General features: G+C 43.5%; 1 protein-coding gene across 1 annotated transcript in view; it reads right to left on the reverse strand.

Annotated features, from left to right (window-relative positions):
- Positions 1-5,469: 5,469 nt before the first annotated feature.
- LOC120017767 (zinc finger CCHC domain-containing protein 24-like) overlaps positions 5,470-26,414 on the reverse strand; it is a 66,639-nt gene continuing 45,694 nt past the window's right edge. Inside the window, exon 3 of the mRNA XM_038960740.1 lies at positions 5,470-5,578. Within this exon, the coding sequence (XP_038816668.1) occupies positions 5,546-5,578 (33 nt within the window). The 3' untranslated portion in view covers positions 5,470-5,545. The remainder of the gene's footprint in view (positions 5,579-26,414) is intronic.

A 26,414-nucleotide genomic window follows, 5' to 3' on the forward strand; every position in this document is an offset into this window, starting at 1 on the left:
ATCCTCCTTCTACTCTCCATCCAGTAGACTGACCCTCCTTCTACTCTCCATCCAGTAGACTGATCCTCCTTCTACTATCCATCCAGTAGACTGATCCTCCTTCTACTATCCATCCAGTAGACTGATCCTCCTTCTACTATCCATCCAGTAGACTGATCCTCCTTCTACTATCCATCCAGTAGACTGATCCTCCTTCTACTATCCATCCAGTAGACTGATCCTCCTTCTACTATCCATCCAGTAGACTGATCCTACTTCTACTCTCCATCCAGTAGACTGATCCTCCTTCTACTATCCATCCAGTAGACTGATCCTACTTCTACTATCCATCCAGTAGACTGATCCTCCTTCTACTATCCATCCAGTAGACTGATCCTACTTCTACTCTCCATCCAGTAGACTGATCCTCCTTCTACTCTCCATCCAGTAGACTGATCCTCCTTCTACTATCCATCCAGTAGACTGACCCTCCTTCCACTATCCATCCAGTAGACTGATCCTCCTTCTACTATCCATCCAGTAGACTGATCCTCCTTCTACTATCCATCCAGTGGACTGATCCTCCTTCTACTATCCATCCAGTAGACTGACCCTCCTTCTAATCTCCATCCAGTAGACTGATCCTCCTTCTACTATCCATCCAGTAGACTGATCCTCCTTCTACTATCCATCCAGTAGACTGATCCTCATTCTACTATCCATCCAGTAGACTGATCCTCCTTCTACTATCCATCCAGTAGACTGATCCTCCTTCTACTCTCCATGCAGTACACTGATCCTCCTTCTACTTTCCATCCAGTGGACTGATCCTCCTTCTACTATCCATCCAGTAGACTGATCCTCCTTCTACTATCCATCCAGTAGACTGATCCTCCTTCTACTCTCCATGCAGTACACTGATCCTCCTTCTACTTTCCATCCAGTGGACTGATCCTCCTTCTACTATCCATCCAGTAGACTGATCCTCCTTCTACTACCCATCCAGTAGACTGATCCTCCTTCTACTCTCCATGCAGTACACTGATCCTCCTTCTACTCTCCATCCAGTAGACTGTCTATCTCTCTCTCTGTCTTTCTCTCTCTCTGTCTATCTCTCTCTCTTGTCTCTGTCTATCTTTCTCTCTGTCTATCTCTCTCTCTTGTCTTTGTCTCTCTCTCTCTCTGTCTCTCTCTCTCTCTCTTGTCTCTGTCTATCTCTCTCTCTCTCTCTCTCTGTCTATCTCTCTCTCGTCTCTGTCTATCTCTCTCCCTGTCTATCTCTCTATCTGTCTCTGTCTATCTCTCTCTCTGTCTCTCTCTCTCTCTCTGTCTATCTCTCTCTCTCTTGTCTCTGTCTCTCTCTCTCTGTCTATCTCTCTCTCTTGTCTCTGTCTATCTCTCTCTCTGTCTGTCTCTCTCTCTGTCTATCTCTCTCTTGTCTCTGTCTATCTCTCTCTCTGTCTATCTCTCTCTCTTGTCTCTGTCTATCTCTCTCTCTTGTCTCTGTCTATCTCTCTCTCTTGTCTCTGTCTCTGTCTGCCTCTCTCTCTGTCTCTCTCTGTCTCTCTATATATATATATATCTCTGTCTCTTTAGCTCTCTGTCTTTGTAGCTCTCTGTCTCTGGAGCTCTCTGTCTCTGGAGCTCTCTGTCTCTGGAGCTCTCTGTCTCTGGAGCTCTGTATCTGTCTCTGGAGCTCTCTGTCTCTGGAGCTCTCCGTCTCTGGAGCTCTCCGTCTCTGGAGCTCTCCGTCTCTGGAGCTCTCCGTCTCTGGAGCTCTCCGTCTCTGGAGCTCTCTGTCTCTGGAGCTCTCTGTCTCTGGAGCTCTCCGTCTCTGGAGCTCTCCGTCTCTGTAGCTCTGTAGCTGTCTCTGGAGCTCTGTATCTGTCTCTGTAGCTCTGTATCTTTTGCTCTGTCTCTGTAGCTCTCTCTCTGTAGCGCTGTATCTGCCACTGTAGCTCTGTATCTGTAGCTCTGTATCTGTCACTGTAGCTCTGTATCTGCCACTGTAACTCTGTATCTGTAGCTTTATCTCTGTAGCTCTGTCTCTGTCTGTAGCTCTGTAGCTGTCTCTGTCTGTAGCGCTGTAGCTGTCTCTGTCTGTAGCTCTGTAGCTGTCTCTGTCTGTAGCTCTATAGCTGTTTCTGTCTGTAGCTCTGTATCTGTCTCTGTAGCTCTGTATCTGTCTGTAGCTCTGTCTCTGTAGCTCTGTCTCTGTAGCTCTGTCTCTGTAGCTCTGTCTCTGTAGCTCTGTCTCTGTAGCTCTGCCTCTGTCTATGTAGCTCTGTATCTGTCTATGTAGCTCTGTATCTGTCTATGTAGCTCTGTATCTGTCTCTGTAGATCTGTGTCTGTCTCTGTAGCTCTGTCTCTGTAGCTCTGTCTCTGTAACTCTGTCTCTGTAGCTCTGTATCTGTCTGTAGCTCTGTATCTGTCTCTGTAGCCCTGTATCTGTCTGTAGCTCTGTATCTGTCTCTGTAGCTATGTCTCTGTAGCTCTGTATCTGTCTGTAGCTCTGTCTCTGTGTACTGTAGCTCTGTCTCTGTGTACTGTAGCTCTGTCTCTGTGTACTGTAGCTCTGTCTCTGTCTGTAGCTCTGTATCTGTCTCTGTAGCTCTGTATCTGTAGCTCTGTCTCTGTATCTGTAGATCTGTATCTGTCTCTGTAGCTCTGTCTCTGTAGCTCTGTATCTGTAGCTCTGTCTCTGTCTGTAGCTCTGTAGCTGTCTCTGTCTGTAGCTCTGTAGCTGTCTCTGTCTGTAGCTCTGTAGCTGTCTCTGTCTGTAGCTCTATAGCTGTTTCTGTCTGTAGCTCTGTATCTGTCTCTGTAGCTCTGTATCTGTCTGTAGCTCTGTCTCTGTAGCTCTGTCTCTGTAGCTCTGTCTCTGTAGCTCTGTCTCTGTAGCTCTGTCTCTGTAGCTCTGCCTCTGTCTATGTAGCTCTGTATCTGTCTATGTAGCTCTGTATCTGTCTATGTAGCTCTGTATCTGTCTCTGTAGATCTGTGTCTGTCTCTGTAGCTCTGTCTCTGTAGCTCTGTCTCTGTAACTCTGTCTCTGTAGCTCTGTATCTGTCTGTAGCTCTGTATCTGTCTCTGTAGCCCTGTATCTGTCTGTAGCTCTGTATCTGTCTCTGTAGCTATGTCTCTGTAGCTCTGTATCTGTCTGTAGCTCTGTCTCTGTGTACTGTAGCTCTGTCTCTGTGTACTGTAGCTCTGTCTCTGTGTACTGTAGCTCTGTCTCTGTCTGTAGCTCTGTATCTGTCTCTGTAGCTCTGTATCTGTAGCTCTGTCTCTGTATCTGTAGATCTGTATCTGTCTCTGTAGCTCTGTCTCTGTAGCTCTGTATCTGTAGCTCTGTCTCTGTCTGTAGCTCTGTATCTGTCTCTGTAGCTCTGTATCTGTAGCTCTGTATCTGTCTCTGTAGCTCTGTCTCTGTAGCTCTGTAGCTCTGTCTCTGTCTGTAGCTCTGTATCTGTCTCTGTAGCTCTGTATCTGTAGCTCTGTATCTGTCTCTGTAGCTCTGTATCTGTAGCTCTGTATCTGTCTCTGTAGCTCTGTATCTGTAGCTCTGTATCTGTCTCTGTAGCTCTGTCTCTGTAGCTCTGTATCTGTAGCTCTGTCTCTGTCTGTAGCTCTGTATCTGTCTCTGTAGCTCTGTATCTGTAGCTCTGTATCTGTCTCTGTAGCTCTGTCTCTCTAGCTCTGTATCTGTCTTTGTAGCTCTGTCTCTTTCTATCGCTGTCTCTCTAGCTCTGTCTCCGTCTTTGTAGCTCTGTCTCTCTAGCTCTGTCTCTCTAGCTCTGTCTCCGTCTTTGTAGCTCTGTCTCTCTAGCTCTGTCTCTCTAGCTCTGTCTCTCTAGCTCTGTCTCTCTAGCTCTGTCTCTCTAGCTCTGTCTCCGTCTTTGTAGCTCTGTCTCTCTAGCTCTGTCTCCGTCTTTGTAGCTCTGTCTCTCTAGCTCTGTCTCTGTCTTTGTAGCTCTGTCTCTCTAGCTCTGTCTCTGTCTCTGTATCGCTGTCTCTGACTCTGTCTCTGTATCTGGGCCAGCAGATGCACATGATACAGTGTTTACAGTAAAGACAGCCTGAGCTGGATTGGTTACGCTCTGACCACATTTCAGATCAACTCAAAACACCAGCAGAGCGGGGGGTGAGGCAGGGACACATAGCCTGTGGTACCAGACCAGCTATTATACAGAACTAGGGCTTGGAGTTATTCCTTGTCTGGTCACATGGTCAAGAAAACTCCTTGTACTCCACAGCCAACGAGTGAAGAACAACAACCATATAAAAAGGTGTTTAAAAGCATTTCTCCCTGGTCATGTGATAGAACTGGGGACCAGAGTTATTTTCCTCTTCAGGTCACATGGTTAACATAAATTCCTCACACTTCCATCTCATTTTTGTTGTTGTGAATAACTGTAACATGGAACGAAGTCTGCAGACCTCAGTAAGACCCCTGTCTTTGCATTGACATTTACATTGTAGTCATTTAGAAGTCACTCTTATCCAGAGTGACTTACAGTTAGTGCATTTATCTTAAGATAGCTTGGTGAGACAACCACATATCTCAGTCATAGTAAGTATACTTTTCCTCAATAAAGTAGCTGTCAGCAAATTCAGTGCTAGTAGGGGTGAAAAAAGTGTGAGGTGTTAGTTCTTAATTAATTTTTTGGGCAATGCTAGTGTCAATCAACACAGTGGGAGGACATCGTTAGTGTCTGTCTAAAACACCACGCCTGTCACGGAGGTCTGAGACCACAGATGACCAGAGGTTCAGGCTCAGTCCCAAATGGCACCCTATTCCCTTTTGAGTGCATTACTTTTGACCAGGACCCATAGTGCTCTGGTCAAAAGTAGTGCACAATGTAGGGAATAGGGTGCCATTTGGTACACACACCAAGCATTCCAGTGGCCACTTGAGAACACAAACACTAGGGGATGAATGTAGTAAAAACATCTTGTGTCAGTTAGATAGGGACCATTTGAGGACCGTGACACTAGAGTCAGTAGAGGACAGTGCTCTGATCCAGTTCTTATGGGTTTTAGCATCAACAACAAACAAGACAGCCGAGAGTGGGGACTTTGTGCATAATAATATGGGGTTTGCAAATGATCAAAAATAACTTAAAGATATGTGTGTGTGTCTGTGCAGCAGATAATGTTTGTTTATGTCCCTGCCTCTGACCCTTGTGTGCAAAGATACGGGTCAGAGTGTTTAGATGGAACAGACTGTGTGTGTGTGTGTGTGTGTGTGTGTGTGTGTGTGTGTGTGTGTGTGTGTGTGTGTGTGTGTGTGTGTGTGTGTGTGTGTGTGTGTCCGTGTGTCCGTGTGTCCGTGTGTCCGTGTGTCCGTGTCCACAGGGGAGGGAGTTTCACTACCAAACCAGTTGGCCATGCAGTCAGCTACATCCTGAAAACCACACTACAGCGGGCAGGGCTGTGACTCATCACACACACACACACACATCCCCATTACCTTACACAGACAGGTTTTCATACACTCCCGAGACAGACTGGAAAGCCTCGATGCAGTAACAGTTTCCCGTCCTGTACTCCTACTCACAGTTCCTACACAGAACCTTCCGTAGACAGATCACAGGACTAATGAAGAGAAATAAAAACAATGAGTTCTGACAGTAAAAAGTGGACTAGAGAGAGAAAGCGAGAAGGAGAGAGGGACAGATAGAGACATAAACAGAGGGGTAAAGAAAGAGAAGGAGAGAGAAGGATTGACGTTGAGACAGTGAGAGAGATGTACAGTACAGTGAAGTCCAAAAGTATTGGGACAGTGAGACATTTGTTCTTTTTTTGAATAAGAGGTTAAATTGCATACCGTCAGCTTTAATTTGAGGGTGTTTACATCCATATCAGGTGAACAGTTTTGAAATTACAGCACTTTTTGTACAGTCCCCCTCATTTTAGGGGACCAAAAGATCAAAAGTATTGGGACAAATTCACTTACATGTGTATTAAAGTATTAAAAAGTTAAGTATTTGGTCCCATATTCATAGCACGCAATGACTATATCAAGCTTGTGCATTTGCTTTTTGTTTTGGTTGTGTTTCAGATTATTCTGTGTCCAATAGAAATGAATTGTAAATAATGTATTGTGTCATTTTTTTGTAGAAACAGTTTTTTAAACACCTTTACTTTCATGTGGATTCTACCATGACTACAGATAATCCTGAATGGATTGTGAATAACGATGAGTGAGAAAGTTACAGATGCACAAATACCATATCCCCAAAAATGCTAACCTCCCCTGTTATTGTAATGGTGAGAGGTTAGCATGTCTTGGAGGATATGATATAAAATGCTAACCTCCCCTGTTATTGTAATACTGAGAGGTTAGCATGTCTTGGAGGATCTGATATAATATGCTAACCTCCCCTGTTATTGTAATAGTGAGAGGTTAGCATGTCTTGGAGGATCTGATATAATATGCTAACCTCCCCTGTTATTGTAATAGTGAGAGGTTAGCATGTCTTGGAGGATCTGATATAAAATGCTAACCTCCCCTGTTATTGTAATACTGAGAGGTTAGCATGTCTTGGAGGATCTGATATAATATGCTAACCTCCCCTGTTATTGTAATAGTGAGAGGTTAGCATGTCTTGGAGGATCTGATATAATATGCTAACCTCCCCTGTTATTGTAATAGTGAGAGGTTAGCATGTCTTGGAGGATCTGATATAATATGCTAACCTCCCCTGTTATTGTAATACTGAGAGGTTAGCATGTCTTGGAGGATCTGATATAATATGCTAACCTCCCCTGTTATTGTAATACTGAGAGGTTAGCATGTCTTGGAGGATCTGATATAATATGCTAACCTCCCCTGTTATTGTAATACTGAGAGGTTAGCATGTCTTGGAGGATCTGATATAAAATGCTAACCTCCCCAGTTATTGTAACGGTGAGAGGTTAGCATGTCTTGGAGGATATGATATATGTGCGTCTAACTTTCTCACTGTAATTGTAAAACACACTGCTTTACCTCCAGCTGTGTTCCCCAAAGATCTCTCTCTCACACACACACACACACACACACACACACACACACACACACACACACACACACACACACACACACACACACACACACACACACACACACACACACACACACACACACACACACACACACACACAATAACCCAACAAATACCACAGGCCTACAGTCATCAGAGCCAGCTGGGGAGAGGAGTGACCCACCAATCAAGCCCTCCTGGACTGCTGAGGGGGGAGGGAAGGGGGGGGGGGGGGGGAAGATGGGAGAGGAGGGGGGAGGAAATAGAAAGCAGATGGCCACCATAGGTGCAGAACACCATAGGTGCAGAACACCATAGAACAAAATAGGCGCAGAACACCATAGAACACCATAGGTGCAGAACACCATAGAACACCATAGGTGCAGAACACCATAGAACACCATAGGCGCAGAACACCATAGAACACCATAGGTGCAGAACACCATAGAACACCATAGGTGCAGAACACCATAGAACATCATTGGCGTAGAACACCATAGAACACCATAGGTGCAGAACACCATAGAACACCATAGGTGCAGAACACCATAGAACACCATAGGTGCAGAACACCATAGAACACCATAGGTGCAGAACACCATAGAACACCATAGGTGCAGAACACCATAGAACACCATAGGTGCAGAACACCATAGAACACCATAGGTGCAGAACACCATAGAACACCATAGGTGCAGAACACCATAGAACACCATAGGTGCAGAACACCATAGAACACCATAAGTGCAGAACACCATAGAACACCATAGGTGCAGAACACCATAGAACACCATAGGTGCAGAACACCATAGAACACCATAGGTGCAGAACACCATAGAACACCATAGGTGCAGAACACCATAGAACAAAATAGGCGCAGAACACCATAGAACACCATAGGTGCAGAACACCATAGAACACCATAGGTGCAGAACACCATAGAACACCATAGGCGCAGAACACCATAGAACACCATAGGTGCAGAACACCATAGAACACCATAGGTGCAGAACACCATAGAACATCATTGGCGTAGAACACCATAGAACACCATAGGTGCAGAACACCATAGAACACCATAGGTGCAGAACACCATAGAACACCATAGGTGCAGAACACCATAGAACACCATAGGTGCAGAACACCATAGAACACCATAGGTGCAGAACACCATAGAACACCATAGGTGCAGAACACCATAGAACACCATAGGTGCAGAACACCATAGAACACCATAGGTGCAGAACACCATAGAACACCATAGGTGCAGAACACCATAGAACACCATAAGTGCAGAACACCATAGAACACCATAGGTGCAGAACACCATAGAACACCATAGGTGCAGAACACCATAGAACACCATAGGTGCAGAACACCATAGAACACCATAGGTGCAGAACACCATAGAACACCATAGGTGCAGAACACCATAGAACACCATAGGTGCAGAACACCATAGAATACCATAGGTGCAGAACACCATAGAACACCATAGGTGCAGAACACCATAGAACACCATAGGTGCAGAACACCATAGGTGCAGAACACCATATAACACCATAGGTGCAGAACACCATAGGTGCAGAACACCATAGGTCCAGAACACGATAGGATCAGAACACCATACGTCCAGAACACCATAGGTCCAGAACACCATAGAATACCATAGGTGCAGAACACCATAGGTGCAGAACACCATAGAACACCATAGGTGCAGAACACCATAGGTCCAGAACACCATAGAATACCATAGGTGCAGAACACCATAGAATAACATAGGTCCAGAACACCATAGAATACTATAGGTGCAGAACACCATAGAACACCATAGGTCCAGAACACCATAGAACACCATAGGTCCAGAACACCATAGAACTCCATAGGTCCAGAACATCATAGAACACCATAAGTGCAGAACACCATAGGTCCAGAATACCATAGGTCCAGAATACCATAGGTCCAGAACACGATAGGGTCAGAACACGATAGGGTCAGAACACCATACGTCCAGAACACCATAGAGAGAAACACTGAGATTCGTCGTAATAATCACTACTCTGCTTTGAATTAAGGAGAGAGAGAGAGAGAGAGAGAGAGAGAGAGAGAGAGAGAGAGAGAGACAGAGAGACAGAGAGACAGAGAGACAGAGAGACAGAGAGACAGAGAGACAGAGAGACAGAGAGACAGAGAGACAGAGAGACAGAGAGACAGAGAGACAGAGAGACAGACAGAGAGACAGAGAGACAGAGAGACAGAGAGACAGACAGAGAGACAGACAGACAGAGAGAGAGAGAGAGAGAGAGAGAGAGAGAGAGAGAGAGAGAGAGAGAGAGAGAGAGAGAGAATTCCCTCCCCCATATGCCCCCCTAGGCACAACTATGACAACATAACCAACAAAAACGGGTCACAACTCCTGCAGCTCTGTCGCACGCTGGGTATGTACATAGTCAATGGTAGGCTTCGAGGGGACTCCTATGGTAGGTTCACCTATAGCTCATCTCTTGGCAGTAGCACTGTAGACTACTTTATCACTGACCTCAACCCAGAGTCTCTCAGAGCGTTCACAGTCAGCCCACTGACACCCCTATCAGACCACAGCAAAATCACAGTCTACTTGAACAGAGCAATACTCAATCATGAGGCATCAAAGCCAAAGGAACTGAGTAACATTAAGAAATGCTATAGATGGAAGGAATGCAGTTTGGAAACCTACCAAAAAACAATTAGGCAACAGCAAATTCAATCCCTTTTAGACAACTTCCTGGGTAAAATGTTCCACTGCAATAGTGAAGGTGTAAACTTGGCAGTAGAAAATCTTAACAGTATATTTGACCTCTCAGCTTCCCTATCAAATCTAAAAATCTCAAATAGAAAACCGAAGAAAATGAACAACAATGACAAATGGTTTGATAAAGAATGCAAAAATCTAAGAAATAAATTGAGAAACCTGTCCAACCAAAAACATAGAGACCCGGAAAACCTGAGTCTACGCCTTCACTATGGTGAATCACTAAAACAATACAGAAATACACTACGGAAAAAGAAGGAACAGCACGTCAGAAATCAGCTCAATGTAATTGAAGACTCCATAGACTCTAACCACTTCTGGGAAAATTGGAAAACACTAAACAAACAACAACACGAAGAATTATCCATCCAAAATGGAGATGTATGGGTAAACCACTTCTCCAATCTTTTTGGCTCTATAACAAAGAATAAAGAGCAAAAACATATACATGATCAAATACAAATCCTAGAATCAACTATTAAAGACTACCAGAACCCACTGGATTCTCCAATTACCTTGAATGAGTTACAGGACAAAATAAAAACCCTCCAACCCAAAAAGGCCTGTGGTGTTGATGGTATCCTTAATGAAATGATCAAATATACAGACAACAAATTCCAATTGGCTATACTAAAACTCTTTAACATCGTCCTTAGCTCTGGCATCTTCCCCAATATTTGGAACCAAGGACTGATCACCCCAATCCACAAAAGTGGAGACAAATTTGACCCCAATAACTACCGTGGAATATGCGTCAACAGTAACCTTGGGAAAATCCTCTGCATTATCATTAACAGCAGACTCGTACATTTCCTCAATGAAAACAATGTACTGAGCAAATGTCAAATTGGCTTTTTTACCAAATTACCGTACAACAGACCATGTATTCACCCTACACACCCTAATTGACAACCAAACAAACCAAAACAAAGGCAAAGTCTTCTCATGCTTTGTTGATTTCAAAAAAGCCTTCGACTCAATTTGGCATGAGGGTCTGCTATACAAATTGATGGAAAGTGGTGTTGTGGGTAAAACATACGACATTATAAAATCCATGTACACAAACAACAAGTGTGCGGTTAAAATTGGCAAAAAACACACACATTTCTTCACACAGGGTCGTGGGGTGAGACAGGGATGCAGCTTAAGCCCCACCCTCTTCAACATATATATCAACGAATTGGCGCGGGCACTAGAACAGTCTGCAGCACCCGGTCTCACCCTACTAGAATCCGAAGTCAAATGTCTACTGTTTGCTGATGATCTGGTGCTTCTGTCACCAACCAAGGAGGGCCTACAGCAGCACCTAGATCTTCTGCACAGATTCTGTCAGACCTGGGCCCTGACAGTAAATCTCAGTAAGACCAAAATAATGGTGTTCCAAAAAAGGTCCAGTCACCAGGACCACAAATTCCATCTAGACACCGTTGCCCTAGAGCACACAAAAAACTATACATACCTCGGCCTAAACATCAGCACCACAGGTAACTTCCACAAAGCTGTGAACGATCTGAGAGACAAGGCAAGAAGGGCCTTCTATGCCATCAAAAGGAACATAAATTTCAACATACCAATTAGGATCTGGCTAAAAATACTTGAATCAGTCATAGAGCCCATTGCCCTTTATGGTTGTGAGGTCTGGGGTCCGCTCACCAACCAAGATTTCACAAAATGGGACAAACACCAAATTGAGACTCTGCATGCAGAATTCTGCAAAAATATCCTCCGTGTACAACGTAGAACACCAAATAATGCATGCAGAGCAGAATTAGGCCGATACCCACTAATTATCAAAATCCAGAAAAGAGCCGTTAAATTCTACAACCACCTAAAAGGAAGCGATTCCCAAACCTTCCATAACAAAGCCATCACCTACAGAGAGATGAACCTGGAGAAGAGTCCCCTAAGCAAGCTGGTCCTAGGGCTCTGTTCACAAACACAAACACACCCCACAGAGCCCCAGGACAACAGCACAATTAGACCCAACCAAATCATGAGAAAACAAAAAGATAATTACTTGACACATTGGAAAGAATTAACAAAAAAACAGAGCAAACTAGAATGCTATTTGGCCCTAAACAGAGAGTACACAGTGGCAGAATACCTGACCACTGTGACTGACCCAAACTTAAGGAAAGCTTTGACTATGTACAGACTCAGTGAGCATAGCCTTGCTATTGAGAAAGGCCGCCGTAGGCAGACATGGCTCTCAAGAGAAGACAGGCTATGTGCACACTGCCCACAAAATGAGGTGGAAACTGAGCTGCACTTCCTAACCTCCTGCCCAATGTATGACCATATTAGAGAGACATATTTCCCTCAGATTACACAGATCCACAAAGAATTTGAAAACAAATCCAATTTTGATAAACTCCCATATCTACTGGGAGAAATTCCACAGTGTGCCATCACAGCAGCAAGATTTGTGACCTGTTGCCACAAGAAAAGGGCAACCAGTGAAGAACAAACACCATTGTAAATACAACCCATATTTATGCTTATTTATTTTAACTTGTGTGCTTTAACCATTTGTACATTGTTACAACACTGTACATATATAATATAACATTTGTAATGTCTTTATTGTTTTGAAACTTCTGTATGTGTAATGTTTACTGTTAATTTGTATTGTTTATTTCACTTTTGTATAATATCTACCTCACTTGCTTTGGCAATGTTAACACATGTTTCCCATGCCAATAAAGCCCCTTGAATTGAATTGAAATTGAAATTGAATTGAATTGAGAGAGAGAGAGAGAGAGAGAGAGAGAGAGAGAGAGAGAGAGAGAGAGAGAGAGAGAGAGAGAGAGAGAGAGAGAGAGAGAGAGAGAGAGAGAGAGAGAGAGAGAGAGAGAGAGAGAGAGAGAGAGAGAGAGAGAGAGAGAGAGACAGACAGACAGACAGACAGACAGACAGACAGACAGACAGACAGACAGACAGACAGACAGACAGACAGACAGACAGACAGACAGACAGACAGACAGACAGACAGACAGACAGACAGACAGACAGACAGACAGACAGACAGACAGACAGACAGACAGACAGACAGACAGACAGACAGACAGACAGACAGACAGACAGACAGACAGACAGACAGACAGACAGACAGACAGAGAGAGAGAGGTAATAAAATAGCACTAACTAACCAGCAACTGTAGCTGAGGCCACAAATCAAGTGGATTGGAGTCATTGTTATGTGGAGGGAAATAGAATGCATTTTCTATTGGGGAGGCCTTTCACTGAGGCGGGTGAAGAGCAACATGTTGGAGCATCGTTAATATTGTCTAGAATTATAATATAGGGAGAAAGAAAATACAACACCAGCCAATAGAACATCCAGATTGTATCTGGAGTTCTGCTCATGAGAATGTTTTCACATCCACCTCAGTGTCAGGGTTTTTTCTAAACTATGTGACCCGACTAGGAAAAGCTAGGGCCCAGAGTTTGTCCTGACTCCTAGTGGTTAAATCAGGGGTGTTAGTGCTGGGCTAGAAAAAAAACGTGCAGGAAAATGCACTGAGAAACACTGATTTAGAACACTCAATAAAATCTATACTGATAGGGATGTTGAGTGATGCAATGAACTCATACTTTTAGGTTCAGATGAGTAAATTCAGCTCTCAACATTGTTACGGTTCAGATTGTATTTAGACAAATCTGACTTTACAGTTACAAGTGTTATTTCCAGTTCATTGACCACCACTCCCCAGACCTTTACATCTCATATACACTATAACCCCAGGCCAGACCACCACTCTCCAGACCTTTACATCTCATATACACTATAACCCCAGGCCAGACCACCACTCCCCAGACCTTTACATCTCATAAACACTATAACCCCAGGCCAGACCACTACTCCCCAGACCTTTACATCTCATATACACTATAACCCCAGGCCAGACCACCACTCCCCAGACCTTTACATCTCATATACACTATAACCCCAGGCCAGACCACCACTCCCCAGACCTTTACATCTCATATACACTATAACCCCAGGCCAGACCACCACTCCCCAGACCTTTACATCTCATATACACTATAACCCCAGGCCAGACCACCACTCCCCAGACCTTTACATCTCATATACACTATAACCCCAGGCCAGACCACCACTCCCCAGACCTTTACATCTCATATACACTATAAACCCAGGCCAGACCACCACTCTCCAGACCTTTACATCTCATATACACTATAACCCCAGGCCAGACCACCACTCTCCAGACCTTTACATCTCATATACACTATAACACCAGGCCAGACCACCACTCCCCAGACCTTTACATCTCATATACACTATAACCCCAGGCCAGACCACCACTCTCCAGACCTTTACATCTCATATACACTATAACCCCAGGCCAGACCACCACTCCCCAGACCTTTACATCTCATATACACTATAACCCCAGGCCAGACCACCACTCTCCAGACCTTTACATCTCATATACACTATAACCCCAGGCCAGACCACCACTCCCCAGACCTTTACATCTCATATACACTATAACCCCAGGCCAGACCACCACTCCCCAGACCTTTACATCTCATATACACTATAACCCCAGGCCAGCTCCCCAGACCTTTACATCTCATATACACTATAACACGCTGATGGAAAAGGGCTGTGGACATTTCGCTCTTGAAGCCTAATGTTTGAAAAGTACGGTAACCTATGAACATCTTCCCAATGCCTTATAAGCACATTATAACACATTATGAGCTGTGCAGTATTACCAAATGTTCTAATTCATGTATTCTCATTATAAGACTGTATTTTTTCAAAGGCCTCTAGCCTGACCCCAGTTCTGACCCCAGTTCCTTCATATCTAGCTTGAGGTTGAAGAGTTGCCCCAAACCACAGATCTGGGATCCGATGACTAGACCTAATTCTAACCCTTCACTTTAGGGACATGAGCTAATATCTGACCTTGGACCAGTAATCCCTCAACCTAGAGAGGCTAGCTCTTGGACACATACAGTATAACTAGGCCTGTCAAAAATGAAAGACACATTTGTTGGTTTTGTGCCTGCACACATCTTTTAGACAGTGGTTTGTTTCTCTGATTGTAGGAATAAAGAAAGGGATAAAAAGAGAGACAAAGAGGAGAGAAATAACTTTGAGGCTTCCGGGAATTGTGGGTAGTAGTAATTGCATGAAACCTCTTTTCTGGTCTCAATTTGGAAATATTGTTTTAGTTTGGAAATGCAACTCAGCCGTTAAGGCTGGTCATAAAAAAAGACCACAGAATATTTACCATTCCTCTGTCCCACCTCAACAATAGAAAACTGGAAAATGTGGTTTAAAATAATATAAAGAATAGAAGAACAGAAACGAAACCAACTCACAATACAGTCTGTCCAATATCACTGATTAAAACACCAAACTCAAACTATGAGGCCTACATAACGTCACTATTGTAATATTCATATGTGTTAACATACTACTGTCATATTATACTGCGCTATGTTTGGATTAGACCACCCAGGTCAGGAGGTCAGTGAAATTCATCATGGCTGGAGGCACGAACAGGAACATGCCAGTTACTAGCTAGTAAAAAGTAAGCTATGTTTTATAGATATGATGCTGTCGTCCTGCATTTATCATTTTTGTACAATGAGCGCAAAACAAGACAACAATGCACTTCAGGCTTCAGCTATCTACATACAGATTTGAGGATGTAATGGGATGCAAAGAGGTATTTGATACTTTGAGAGAGCACTGATGGCCGGAAGAGGAGTGTAAAAACAGAAATAACACTGGTTCATGTAAACTTTCAATACAAGGAGCAACTTGATAACTGTGTTTTTCATGTTCAGGTTACGAGTAGCAAAGTTGAATAATACAGAGTAGTAAAGTCTTCTCTGTCTGAGGGCTCAGTAGAGAGTTACAGTAGCCAATCAGGACCCAGGGTCTGCAGATGGCCTTTCCTTCAGTCTCTCACAGAATGTCTGTTTGAGGGCTCAGTAGAGAGTTACAGTAGCCAATCAGGACCCAGGGTCTGCAGATGGCCTTTCCTCCAGTCTCTTACAGAATGTCTGTTTGAGGGCTCAGTAGAGAGTTACAGTAGCCAATCAGGACCCAGGGTCTGCAGATGGCCTTTCCTTCAGTCTCTCACAGAATGTCTGTTTGAGGGCTCAGTAGAGAGTTACAGTAGCCAATCAGGACCCAGGGTCTGCAGATGGCCTTTCCTCCAGTCTCTTACAGAATGCCTCTGTCTGAGGGCTCAGTAGAGAGTTACAGTAGCCAATCAGGACCCAGGGTCTGCAGATGGCCTTTCCTCCAGTCTCTTACAGAATGCCTCTGTCTGAGGGCTCAGTAGAGAGTTAGCCAATCAGGACCCAGGGTCTGCAGATGGCCTTTCCTTCAGTCTCTCACAGAATGTCTCTATTTGAGGGCTCAGTAGACAGTTAACCAATCAGGACCCAGGGTCTGCAGATGGCCTTTCCTTCAGTTTCTCACAGAATGTCTCTATTTGAGGGCTCAGTAGAGAATTAGCCAATCAGGACCCAGAGTCTGCAGATGGCCTTTCCTTCAGTTTCTCACAGAATGTCTGTTTGAGGGCTCAGTAGAGAGTTAGCCAATCAGGACCCAGGGTCTGCAGATGGCCTTTCCTTCAGTCTCCCACAGAATGTCTCTGTCCGAGGGCTCAGTAGAGAGTTAACCAATCAGGACCCAGGGTCTGCAGATGGCCTTTCCTTCAGTCTCTCACAGAATGTCTCTATTTGAGGGCTCAGTAGACAGTTAGCCAATCAGGACCCAGGGTCTGCAGATGGCCTTTCCTTCAGTTTCTCACAGAATGTCTCTGTTTGAGGGCTCAGTAGAGAATTAGCCAATCAGGACCCAGGGTCCTCAGAGAGCCTTTCCTTCAGTCTCTCACAGAATGTCTGTTTGAGGGCTCAGTAGAGAGTTAGCCAATCAGGACCTAGGGTCTGCAGATGGCCTTTCCTTCAGTTTCTCACAGAATGTCTCTGTCTAAGGGCTCAGTAAAGAGTTAGCCAATCAGGACCCAGGTTCTGCAGATGGCCTTTCCTTCAGTCTCTCTCACACACAGAATGACACTGTCCTCTCCTCAGCTGTGTTACCATGGCCACAAAAACAGCCTTTTTATTGGCTGTTTCCGGTGCCCTGGTAGACGGCCCAATCGCGTGCCAGAACCTCAGCCAGGTGCGTTCTGGGAGGTTATTAATCAATTCCACGATGCACTGCCAGATAAATGAGCCCAATGTTTCCCAAGTTCTCTCTCTCGTTCTCAGTCTCTCTCTCTCTTTCTGCCCACTCTCTCTCTCTCTCACCTCCCCCTCTCTCCTCTCCCCCCTCTCTCTCCCCCTCCTCCCTCCTTTCCCTCTCTCCTGGTCCTTTGCGGGTGCAGCTGTCCCTTTTTAATGCCTGTGAAGACAAGTAGTCCTGGCTGTAAGAGAGAGGAGAGGAACAGGTGTGCTGTGAGAGTGATAAATCTAGCCCCTCCACAACACAATGCTGCTCTGTTTTATCAAAACAATCCCCCCTGAATGGGGTTGGCTGGGGATGCAGAGACCCCCACACTATGGAACTGACTGGGCAGGCAGGCCAAGAGAGAGTATACAGGAGAGAGAGACCCCCAAATCTACTACACTGAGGATCTGTCTGGGCAGGCAGGCCAAGAGAGAGTATACAGGAGAGAGAGACCCCCAAATCTACTACACTGAGGATCTGTCTGGGCAGGCAGGCCAAGAGAGAGTATACAGGAGAGAGAGACCCCCAAATCTACTACACTGAGGATCTGTCTGGGCAGGCAGGCCAAGAGAGAGTATACAGGAGAGAGAGACCCCCAAATCTACTACACTGAGGATCTGTCTGGGCAGGCAGGCCAAGAGAGAGTATACAGGAGAGAGAGACCCCCAAATCTACTACACTGAGGATCTGTCTGGGCAGGCAGGCCAAGAGAGAGTATACAGGAGAGAGAGACCCCCAAATCTACTACACTGAGGATCTGTCTGGGCAGACCTAGAGACTACCACCGACAAATGTTTTTCATTTGATTGATTTAACCTTTATTTAACTAGGCAAGTCAGTTAAGAACAAATTCTTATTTACAATGACGGCCTAGGAACAGTGGGTTAAAACTTTTTATGGCTGCAGGGGCAGTATTGAGTAGCTCTGATTAAAGGTGCCCATTTCAAACGGCCTCGTACTCAATTCTTGCTCGTACAATATGCATATTATTATTACTATTGGATAGAAAACACTCTCTAGTTTCTAAAACCGTTTGAATTATATCTGTGAGTCAAACAGAACTCATTTGGCACAAACTTCCTGACCAGGAAGTGGAAAGTCTGAAATCGATGCTCTGTTCTACTTCCTGCCTATACATGGGCATGATACGTAAGAGTATACGTGCACTTCATACACCTTCCCCTGGATGTCAAGAGGCGGTGAGAGAAGAAATTTCGTGTTTATCTTGGTCTGAAGTGGAATACAAGGTCTTTGTATGACGTGTCCCTCATTTCCGGTTTTCTGGAGAGCGCGCAGGGGGACATGGATTTGCCTTCTGTTTAGCTGCCGTTATAGTCGACTAATATCTCCGGCTTTGATTTTATTTGATACATGTGACCATATCATCGTAAAGTATGTTTTTTCAATATAGTTTCATCAGATTATTGAAAAATTTTCGGGAGTTTTGCCGTGTTCCGTTCTCTTCCGTTTGTTGACATGGAGAGATTCGTGCCACTTGGCTAGTGCGCTTGCTAAATCGAGAGGGAAAGAGGCCGTTCTAAATCCAAACAACGATTGTTCTTGACAAAGGACCCCTTGTCCAACATTCTGATGAAAGATCAGCAAAAGTAGGAAACATTTTATGATGCTATTTCATATATCTGTCGTACATGTGAACTAGTCGCCGACGCCCAACGTTTGGGTACTCTAGCTATACCGAAGCTGCATATCGTAATGAAGTTATTTTTAGAATTCTAACACTGCGATTTCATTAAGAACTAATGGATCTATCATTTCCTATACAACATGTATGTTTTAGTTATGTTTATGAATAGCTATTTGGTCAGAATATGTGTGTCAGAAAAAGTGTCAGAAAAAAATCCAGGCGTTGTGGGAAAAAGTAGCTAAGTTAGCAGAATGTATAACCATTGATTTCAGCTCTAAATATGCACATTTTCGAACAAAACATAAGTGTATGTATAACCTGATGTTATAGGACTGTCATCAGAGGAAGAAAATCAAGGTTAGTCAAAAATTATATATCTTTTGCTTGTTTGTTACGATCGCTTACTTTTGCTACTGGGAAATTGCTTGTGTTTTTGGCTATTGTGGTAAGCTAATATAACGCTATATTGTGTTTTCGCTGTAAAACACTTGATAAATCGGAAATATTGGCTGGAATCACAAGATGCCTGTCTTTCATATGCTGTACACTATGTATTTTTCAGAAATGTTTTATGATGAGTAATTAGGTATTTGACGTTGGTGTCTGTAATTATTATGGCTGCTTTCGGTGCAATTTCTGATTGTAGCTGCAATGTAAACTATGATTTATACCTGAAATATGCACATTTTTCGAACAAAACATAGATTTATTGAATAACATGTTATAAGACTGTCATCTGATGAAGTTGTTTGTTGGTTAGTTTGGTTGGTTCTTGGTTAGTTAGGTTGGCTTTGTGCATGCTACCTGTGCTGTGAAAAATGTCTGTCCTTTTTTGTATTTGGTGGTGAGCTAACATAAATATACGTGCTGTTTTTGCTGTAAAACATTTTAAAAATCGGACATGTTGGCTGGATTCACAAGATGTGTACATTTCATTTGCTGTATTGGACTTGTTAATGTGTGAAAGTTAAATATTTAAAAAATATATCTTTTGAATTTCGCGCCCTGCACTTGAGCTGGCTGTTGTCATAAGTGTACCGACGTCGGGCTTGCAGCCATAAGAAGTTAACTGTCTTGTTCAGGGGCAGAACAACAGATTTATACCTTGTCAGCTCGGGGATTCGATCCAGCAACCTTTCGGTTACTGGCCCAACACTCTAACCTGCCTCCCCGACTAAGGAGCAAACAGAGTGAGTAGAAAAAAACACAGACAAGAAGCCTGGATTTGATCAACCTTATAATAAATCAGTCAAACCAAGTGGAAACAATACATTGTATATTTTCTGTATCCAACGGTTGCACATGGCTAACGATTACACATAGATATAATGAAGCGTTGTTCATCAGTTTATTATGTTATGGGATCGTGCTCAATTCTCCTCAATTTGGGACACAACTGAGCTCAATGCCGCTTTCTCTTGACTCCTGGATGGTATTCTAGGGTTATTACAAAGAAATCCATGTTTCCCATGTATTCCAGATAGCACTGGCCTTGTTCCTAATTCCTGGCTGGCTGCTGGCTCAGACCCCGGACTGCTTGGCTGCCGCACGCACGCACGCACACACGCACGCACGCACACAGACACGCACGCACACAGACACACACAGACACACAGACACACACACACACACACACACACACACACACACACACACACACACACACACACACACACACACACACACACACACACACACACACACACACACACACACACACACACACACACACACACACACACACACAGAGGCGGGGATCAGAAGTCTCCCTGGCCTTGCTAGCATCTGGAAACCATCAGCATAAACAAAGGAACAGTGGAGTATTGCAGGCCCCTCTCAGTCTCCCAATTCCACAGGACATCACTCAGAGAGAGAGAGAGTGTGTGTGTGTGTGTGTGTGTGTGTGTGTGTGTGTGTGTGTGTGTGTGTGTGTGTGTGTGTGTGTGTGTGTGTGTGTGTGTGTACCCCGGTAAATATGTGCATGTGTTCAATTACCTAACACGGAGAGAGAGACTAGACCCCTCTTCCCTCCTCTCCTCTCCCCTTCTTCTTCTTCACAATCTGTATTTATTTTGACCCACTAACAGAAAAAGATAGATTGCCAGATTACGCTACAAAAGACACACCGATCCACTTCAGTCCTCTCTCTCTGAGTTTAGTCTCTCTGCTTTTGTTTGGCTACCTGATTAGCCGTAGCGCTCCTGATAAGACAGCTCGTGACTGTAATGTGAGTTTAGCTAATGTGCTGGTATAAACATGCTGGTATAAATGTGCTGGCATATTAGTGCATTAACATATTAGCATGCTAACATAATTATAGTATAAGCATGCTAAGCTAGTGCCAGCATGGTGGGTTCTACAAGGAAAACACAGGAATCTGGATGTGGTTTAAACCTGACAACTGGTTCTTCTCAGTGAAACGTTAGCTAAGATCAAAGCATAAATCAAGTTGATCCTCCTTTAAAGACTGGACAGGAATATATTTATTTTAGTAATAGTAGAACCGTTAATCAAAATAGTTCCATAGTAATAGTAGCCTAGAACTACTATGGTTGTCCCAAATGGAACCCTATTTCCTTTACAGTGCACTATGTAGGTCATAGGGTGCCATTTGGGACGGAACGTATTAATCATGTGGTTTGTTTCTCTATTGATGAGTGATACTCTTCAAATTGGTTATTGTTTTTTTTGTAACCTTGAATTTCACTCTTATATTCTACGACTAAGATTATAGTGGTAGGATTCTACACAAATTTGAATAGGTTTTTACATGAGACAATGATATGTGGTTGTTGTATCAGCCTTTTTTATTTCAATACACTCACTAAGTTGCTTTGCATAAGAGTATATGCTAAACAACTGAAATATAATGTGAAATAGTTAACAAAATAGAGCCAGAGTAAAACTGTACACCCCCGGAAATCTGAGGCGATAGAGGTGGGAATTACAAACCTCATACCATTCCCATAGACTGAAATTCCACCATCAGTTACCATCAGCATGGAGCCGACTGCTGCCGGGCAGGGACTTGCTTGGCATTTCAAGCTCAGTGCTCGTCAAAGTTAGCATGTGATGGATTACTGACCAATGTAGCCTCCAAAAATAGATACAGCCCACAAATGAGGATGACTATTAGACATTCAATTTATATAATTTGTGTAGCTGAGGCGTGGCAATGCGTGTCTCTGTGTGTCAGATTATGTCTCCTGATGCTATGCAAGACTGAACAGACACAAAAGACAATGACTGAAAATGACTGTATGTAACCCTAAAAGTCATGCCAGTCCCACAACCTCCAACAAACACCAAGTCAACCCCTACACATAAATAGATATGGGACAATTCATAAATATACAACATACAGTTGAAGTCGGAAGTTTACATACACCTTAGCCAAATACATTTAAACTCAGTTTTCACAATTCCTGACTGTTACGTTCCCCAGTTTCTGTGTTGTATTTAAGTGTGTGTTTCAGGAGATAGATTCCTGAAAACTCCCCAAGCAGCTGATTGGTCGACCCCAGGCTAATTGATGATTGGAGCTGACCCCGCCCCCTCGTCAAGAAGCAGCTGACTCTAATCACCATTGCCACCAGAAGATATAAAAGCCAGTGTTCTGTTCAGGAGATGAGATCAGGAGAGAGATTAGAGAGAGATTGAATATTTAAGAGAGAGAGAGAGAGAGAGAGAGAGAGAGAGAGAGAGAGAGAGAGAGAGAGAGAGAGAGAGAGAGAGAGAGAGAGAGAGAGAGAGAGAGAGAGAGAGAGAGAGAGAGAGAGAGAGAGAGAGAGAGAGAGAGAGAGAGAGAGAGAGAGAGAGAGAGAGAGAGAGAGAGAGAGAGAGAGAGAGAGAGAGAGAGAGAGAGAGAGAGAGAGAGAGAGAGAGAGAGAGAGAGAGAGAGAGAGAGAGAGAGAGAGAGATTGAATGTTTTGGAGAGATCATTAGAGAGAGAAGGAGAAGAGATAGAATTGAATATTTTGTATAGTGTTGGTTGTGTATCAGAAAGTGTTGGTATGTACTATATTAGTTGTTGTTGGTAGCAGCTTTGCTATGTCCTGTGTTTGTGAGTGTTTGTGAAATTGTTAATAATTATTCTGTTTCATTTGTTCCCAGGGGGGAAGGGGAAGGCACTTAGGGAGTGCTTAGGCAAGAGGCCCGCGGGCATACATATACCCGTAGTATATTCAATGTCTAGGCACACTAGGTAAGACCTGGGCGGACCACCCCCTGTATTTTGGTTAGGGCACCAGGTGGTGCTAAGTTAGGTAAGTTAAGTGGGTAGGCAGGTTAGATAGGAGAGGGGGGGCTTTGATATTTACTTTCTTTCCTTTGGTTCCGTCCAGCCCCTTTTCCCCATATTACCGTGTAGGAAATAAATCCTAGTAACGGTAAATTCTGCCTTTGTCGTCCTTTCTCGCACCTACGGTCCATACCTCTTTCGCTTCACGGAGAGTTGAGTTGCAGCAGGGAGTTGCGTTCCCTCTTTTTAGAGGCGTGCGTAACACTGACATTTAATCCTTGTAAAAATTCCCTGTTTTAGGTCAGTTAGGATCACCACTTTATTTTAAGAATGTGAAATGTCAGAATAATAGTAGAGAGTGATTTATTTCAGCTTTTATTTCCTTCATCACATTCCCAGTGGGTCAGAAGTTTACACACACTCAATTAGTAGTTGGTAGCATTGCCTTGAAATTGTTTAACTTGGGTCAAACGTTTTGGGAAGCCTTCCACAAGCTTCCCACAATAAATTGGGTGAATTTTGGCCCATTACTCCTGACAGAGCTGGTGTAACTGAGTCAGGTTTGTAGGCCTCCTTGCTCGCACACACGTTTTCAGTTCTGCCCACAAATGTTCTATGGGATTGAGGTCAGGGCTTTGTGATGGCCACTCCAATACCTTGACTTTGTTGTCCTTAAGCCATTTTGCCACAACTTTGAAAGTATGCTTGGGGTCATTGTTAATTTTGAAGACCCATTTGCGACCAAGCGTTAACTTCCTGACTGATGTCTTGAGATGTTGCTTCAATATATCCACATAATTTTCCTGCCTCATTATGCCATCTATTTTGTGTGCACCAGTCCCTCCTGCAGCAAATCACCCCCACAACATGATGCTGCCACCCCCGTGCTTCACGGTTGGAATGGTGTTCTTCGGCTTGCAAGCCTCCCCCTTTTTCCTCTAAACATAATGATGGTCATTATGGCCAAACAGTTATGTTTTTGTTTCATCAGACCAGAGGACATTTCTCCAAAAAGTAGAATATTTGTCCCCATGTGCAGTTGCAAACCGTAGTCTGGCTTTTTTTATGGTGGTTTTGGAGCAGTGGCTTCTTCCTTGCTGAGCGGCCTTTCAGGTTATGTCGATATAGGACTCGTTTTACTGTGGATATAGATACTTTTGTACCTGTTTCCTCCAGCATCTTCACAAGGTCCTTTGCTGTTGTTCTGGGATTGATTTGCACTTTTCGCACCAAAGTACGTTCATCTCTAGGAGACAGAACGCGTCTCCTTCCTGAGCGGTATGACGGCTGCGTGGTCCCATGGTGTTTATACTTGCATACTATTGTTTGTACAGATCAACGTGGTACCTTCAAGCATTTGGAAATTGCTCCCAAGGATGAACCAGACTTGTGGAGGTCTACAATTTTTTTTCTGAGGTCTTGATTTTCCCATGATGTCAATCAATGAGGTACTGAGTTGAAGGTAGGCCTTGAAATTCATCCACAGGTACACCTCCAATTGACTCAAATGATGTCAATTAGGCTATCAGAAGCTTCTAAAGCCATGACATAATTTTTTGGAATTTTCCAAGCTGTTTAAAGGCACAGTCAACTTAGTGTATGTAAACTTCTGACCCACTGGAATTGTGATACAGTGAATTATAAGTGAAATAATCTGTCTGAACAATTGTTGGAAAAAATGACTTGTGTCATGCACAAAGTAGATGTCCTAACCGACTTGCCAAAACTATAGTTTTTAACAAGAAATTTGTTGAGTGGTTGAAAAACGAGTTTTACTGACTCCAACCTAAGTGTATGTAAACTTCCCGAATTCAACTGTATATACAGTGTATGCAGTGATGATTTGGTGCTGACGAGTGGCGAGCTTCTTATTCAGTCCACAGGCAGCTGCTGCTGTATCAGCTACGACTGCTGAGATAAGCATTCTAAATATAAACATTAACATTATCCAATCACTATCAACTGGAGGTAGGCAGACGTACACACATCCACACACACTCACAGGCACACACATCCTTCCAAATATAATTGAGAGTATAAAATGTCTCAGTGATATATATAGTTAGCTTGACATCATAATACTAGATTGATACGACTTTGACAGACAATCCTTTGGTATCTGTAATGCTCTCTAGGGACAGGGAAAGACAGATGTCTGGAATACACAAACACACACACAAACACACGAACACACACACACAAACACACAAACACACTAGCAAGTTAAGCGTTTCACTGTACGTGTGCATGTGACAAATTAACCTTAACTTGAAACACACACATCCCACACACACTGTCATCGAGGGTCATCAAGTGATCCCCAACAAAGGGTGTGTATTCCTGAAACATTTCCAAACCTCTTCTTAGTCCTGAAACATTTCCAAACCTCTTCTTAGTCCTGAAATTTGAAGTAATGATCCAATAAACCAGGGCCTGTCTGCTGAAACAGCTAAAGTTCACAACAATGGTTGCAGAGCACCCAGACCACAGACCTCAATATGAACTTCTAGTCTACACACCAAATGGCACCCTATTCCGTGTAGTGCACAACTTTTGATCCATAGGGCTCTGGCCAAAAGTAGTGCACGATATAGGGAATGTTGTGCCATTTGGGACGTAGCCCTACAATGAATGCTCAATAACATAACAGGCAGTAAATCACAGTTCCTGGATGTGGATGATTTTCAGATTTACAGACAATACAATCCCACAGTAACAAACGGAAATGTTATTTCAGAACAAAAAACGAAACAAGTACATCCCTGTCATAAAGTACATTGATGTCATAAAGGGCCCCGTGTGGCTCAGTTGGTAGAGCATGGCGCTTGCAACGCCAGGGTTGTGGGTTCGTTTCCCACGGGGGGCCAGTACAAAAAAAGTATGAATGTATGTACTTGTAAGTCGCTCTGGATAAGAGCGTCTGCTAAATGACTTAAATGTAAATGTAAATGTAAATAAAGTACATCACTGTCATAAAGTACATCACTGTCATAAAGTACATCGATGTCATAAAGTACATCGCTGTCATACAGTGCATCGCTGTCATAAAGTACATTGATGTCATAAAGTACATTGATGTCATAAAGTACATCACTGTCATAAAGTACATCGATGTCATAAAGTACATCGCTGTCATACAGTGCATCGCTGTCATAAAGTACATTGATGTCATAAAGTACATTGATGTCATAAAGTACATTGATGTCATAAAGTACATCACTGTCATAAAGTACATCACTGTCATAAAGTACATTGATGTCATAAAGTACATTGATGTCATAAAGTACATCACTGTCATAAAGTACATCGCTGTCATAAAGTACATCGCTGTCATAAAGTACATCGCTGTCATAAAGTACATCGATGTCATGAAGTACATCACTGTCATAAAGTACATTGTAAGAGTAGGCAAAATGACACTTATTGACTACAACAATCAATGATCTCATTCATTGTCAGAAATCTGAATCTACAGAACAGAAAATAGATAGACTTACAGTACAGT

Source organism: Salvelinus namaycush, chromosome 22, assembly GCF_016432855.1.
Source record: "Salvelinus namaycush isolate Seneca chromosome 22, SaNama_1.0, whole genome shotgun sequence".
Lineage (NCBI taxonomy): Eukaryota > Metazoa > Chordata > Actinopteri > Salmoniformes > Salmonidae > Salvelinus > Salvelinus namaycush.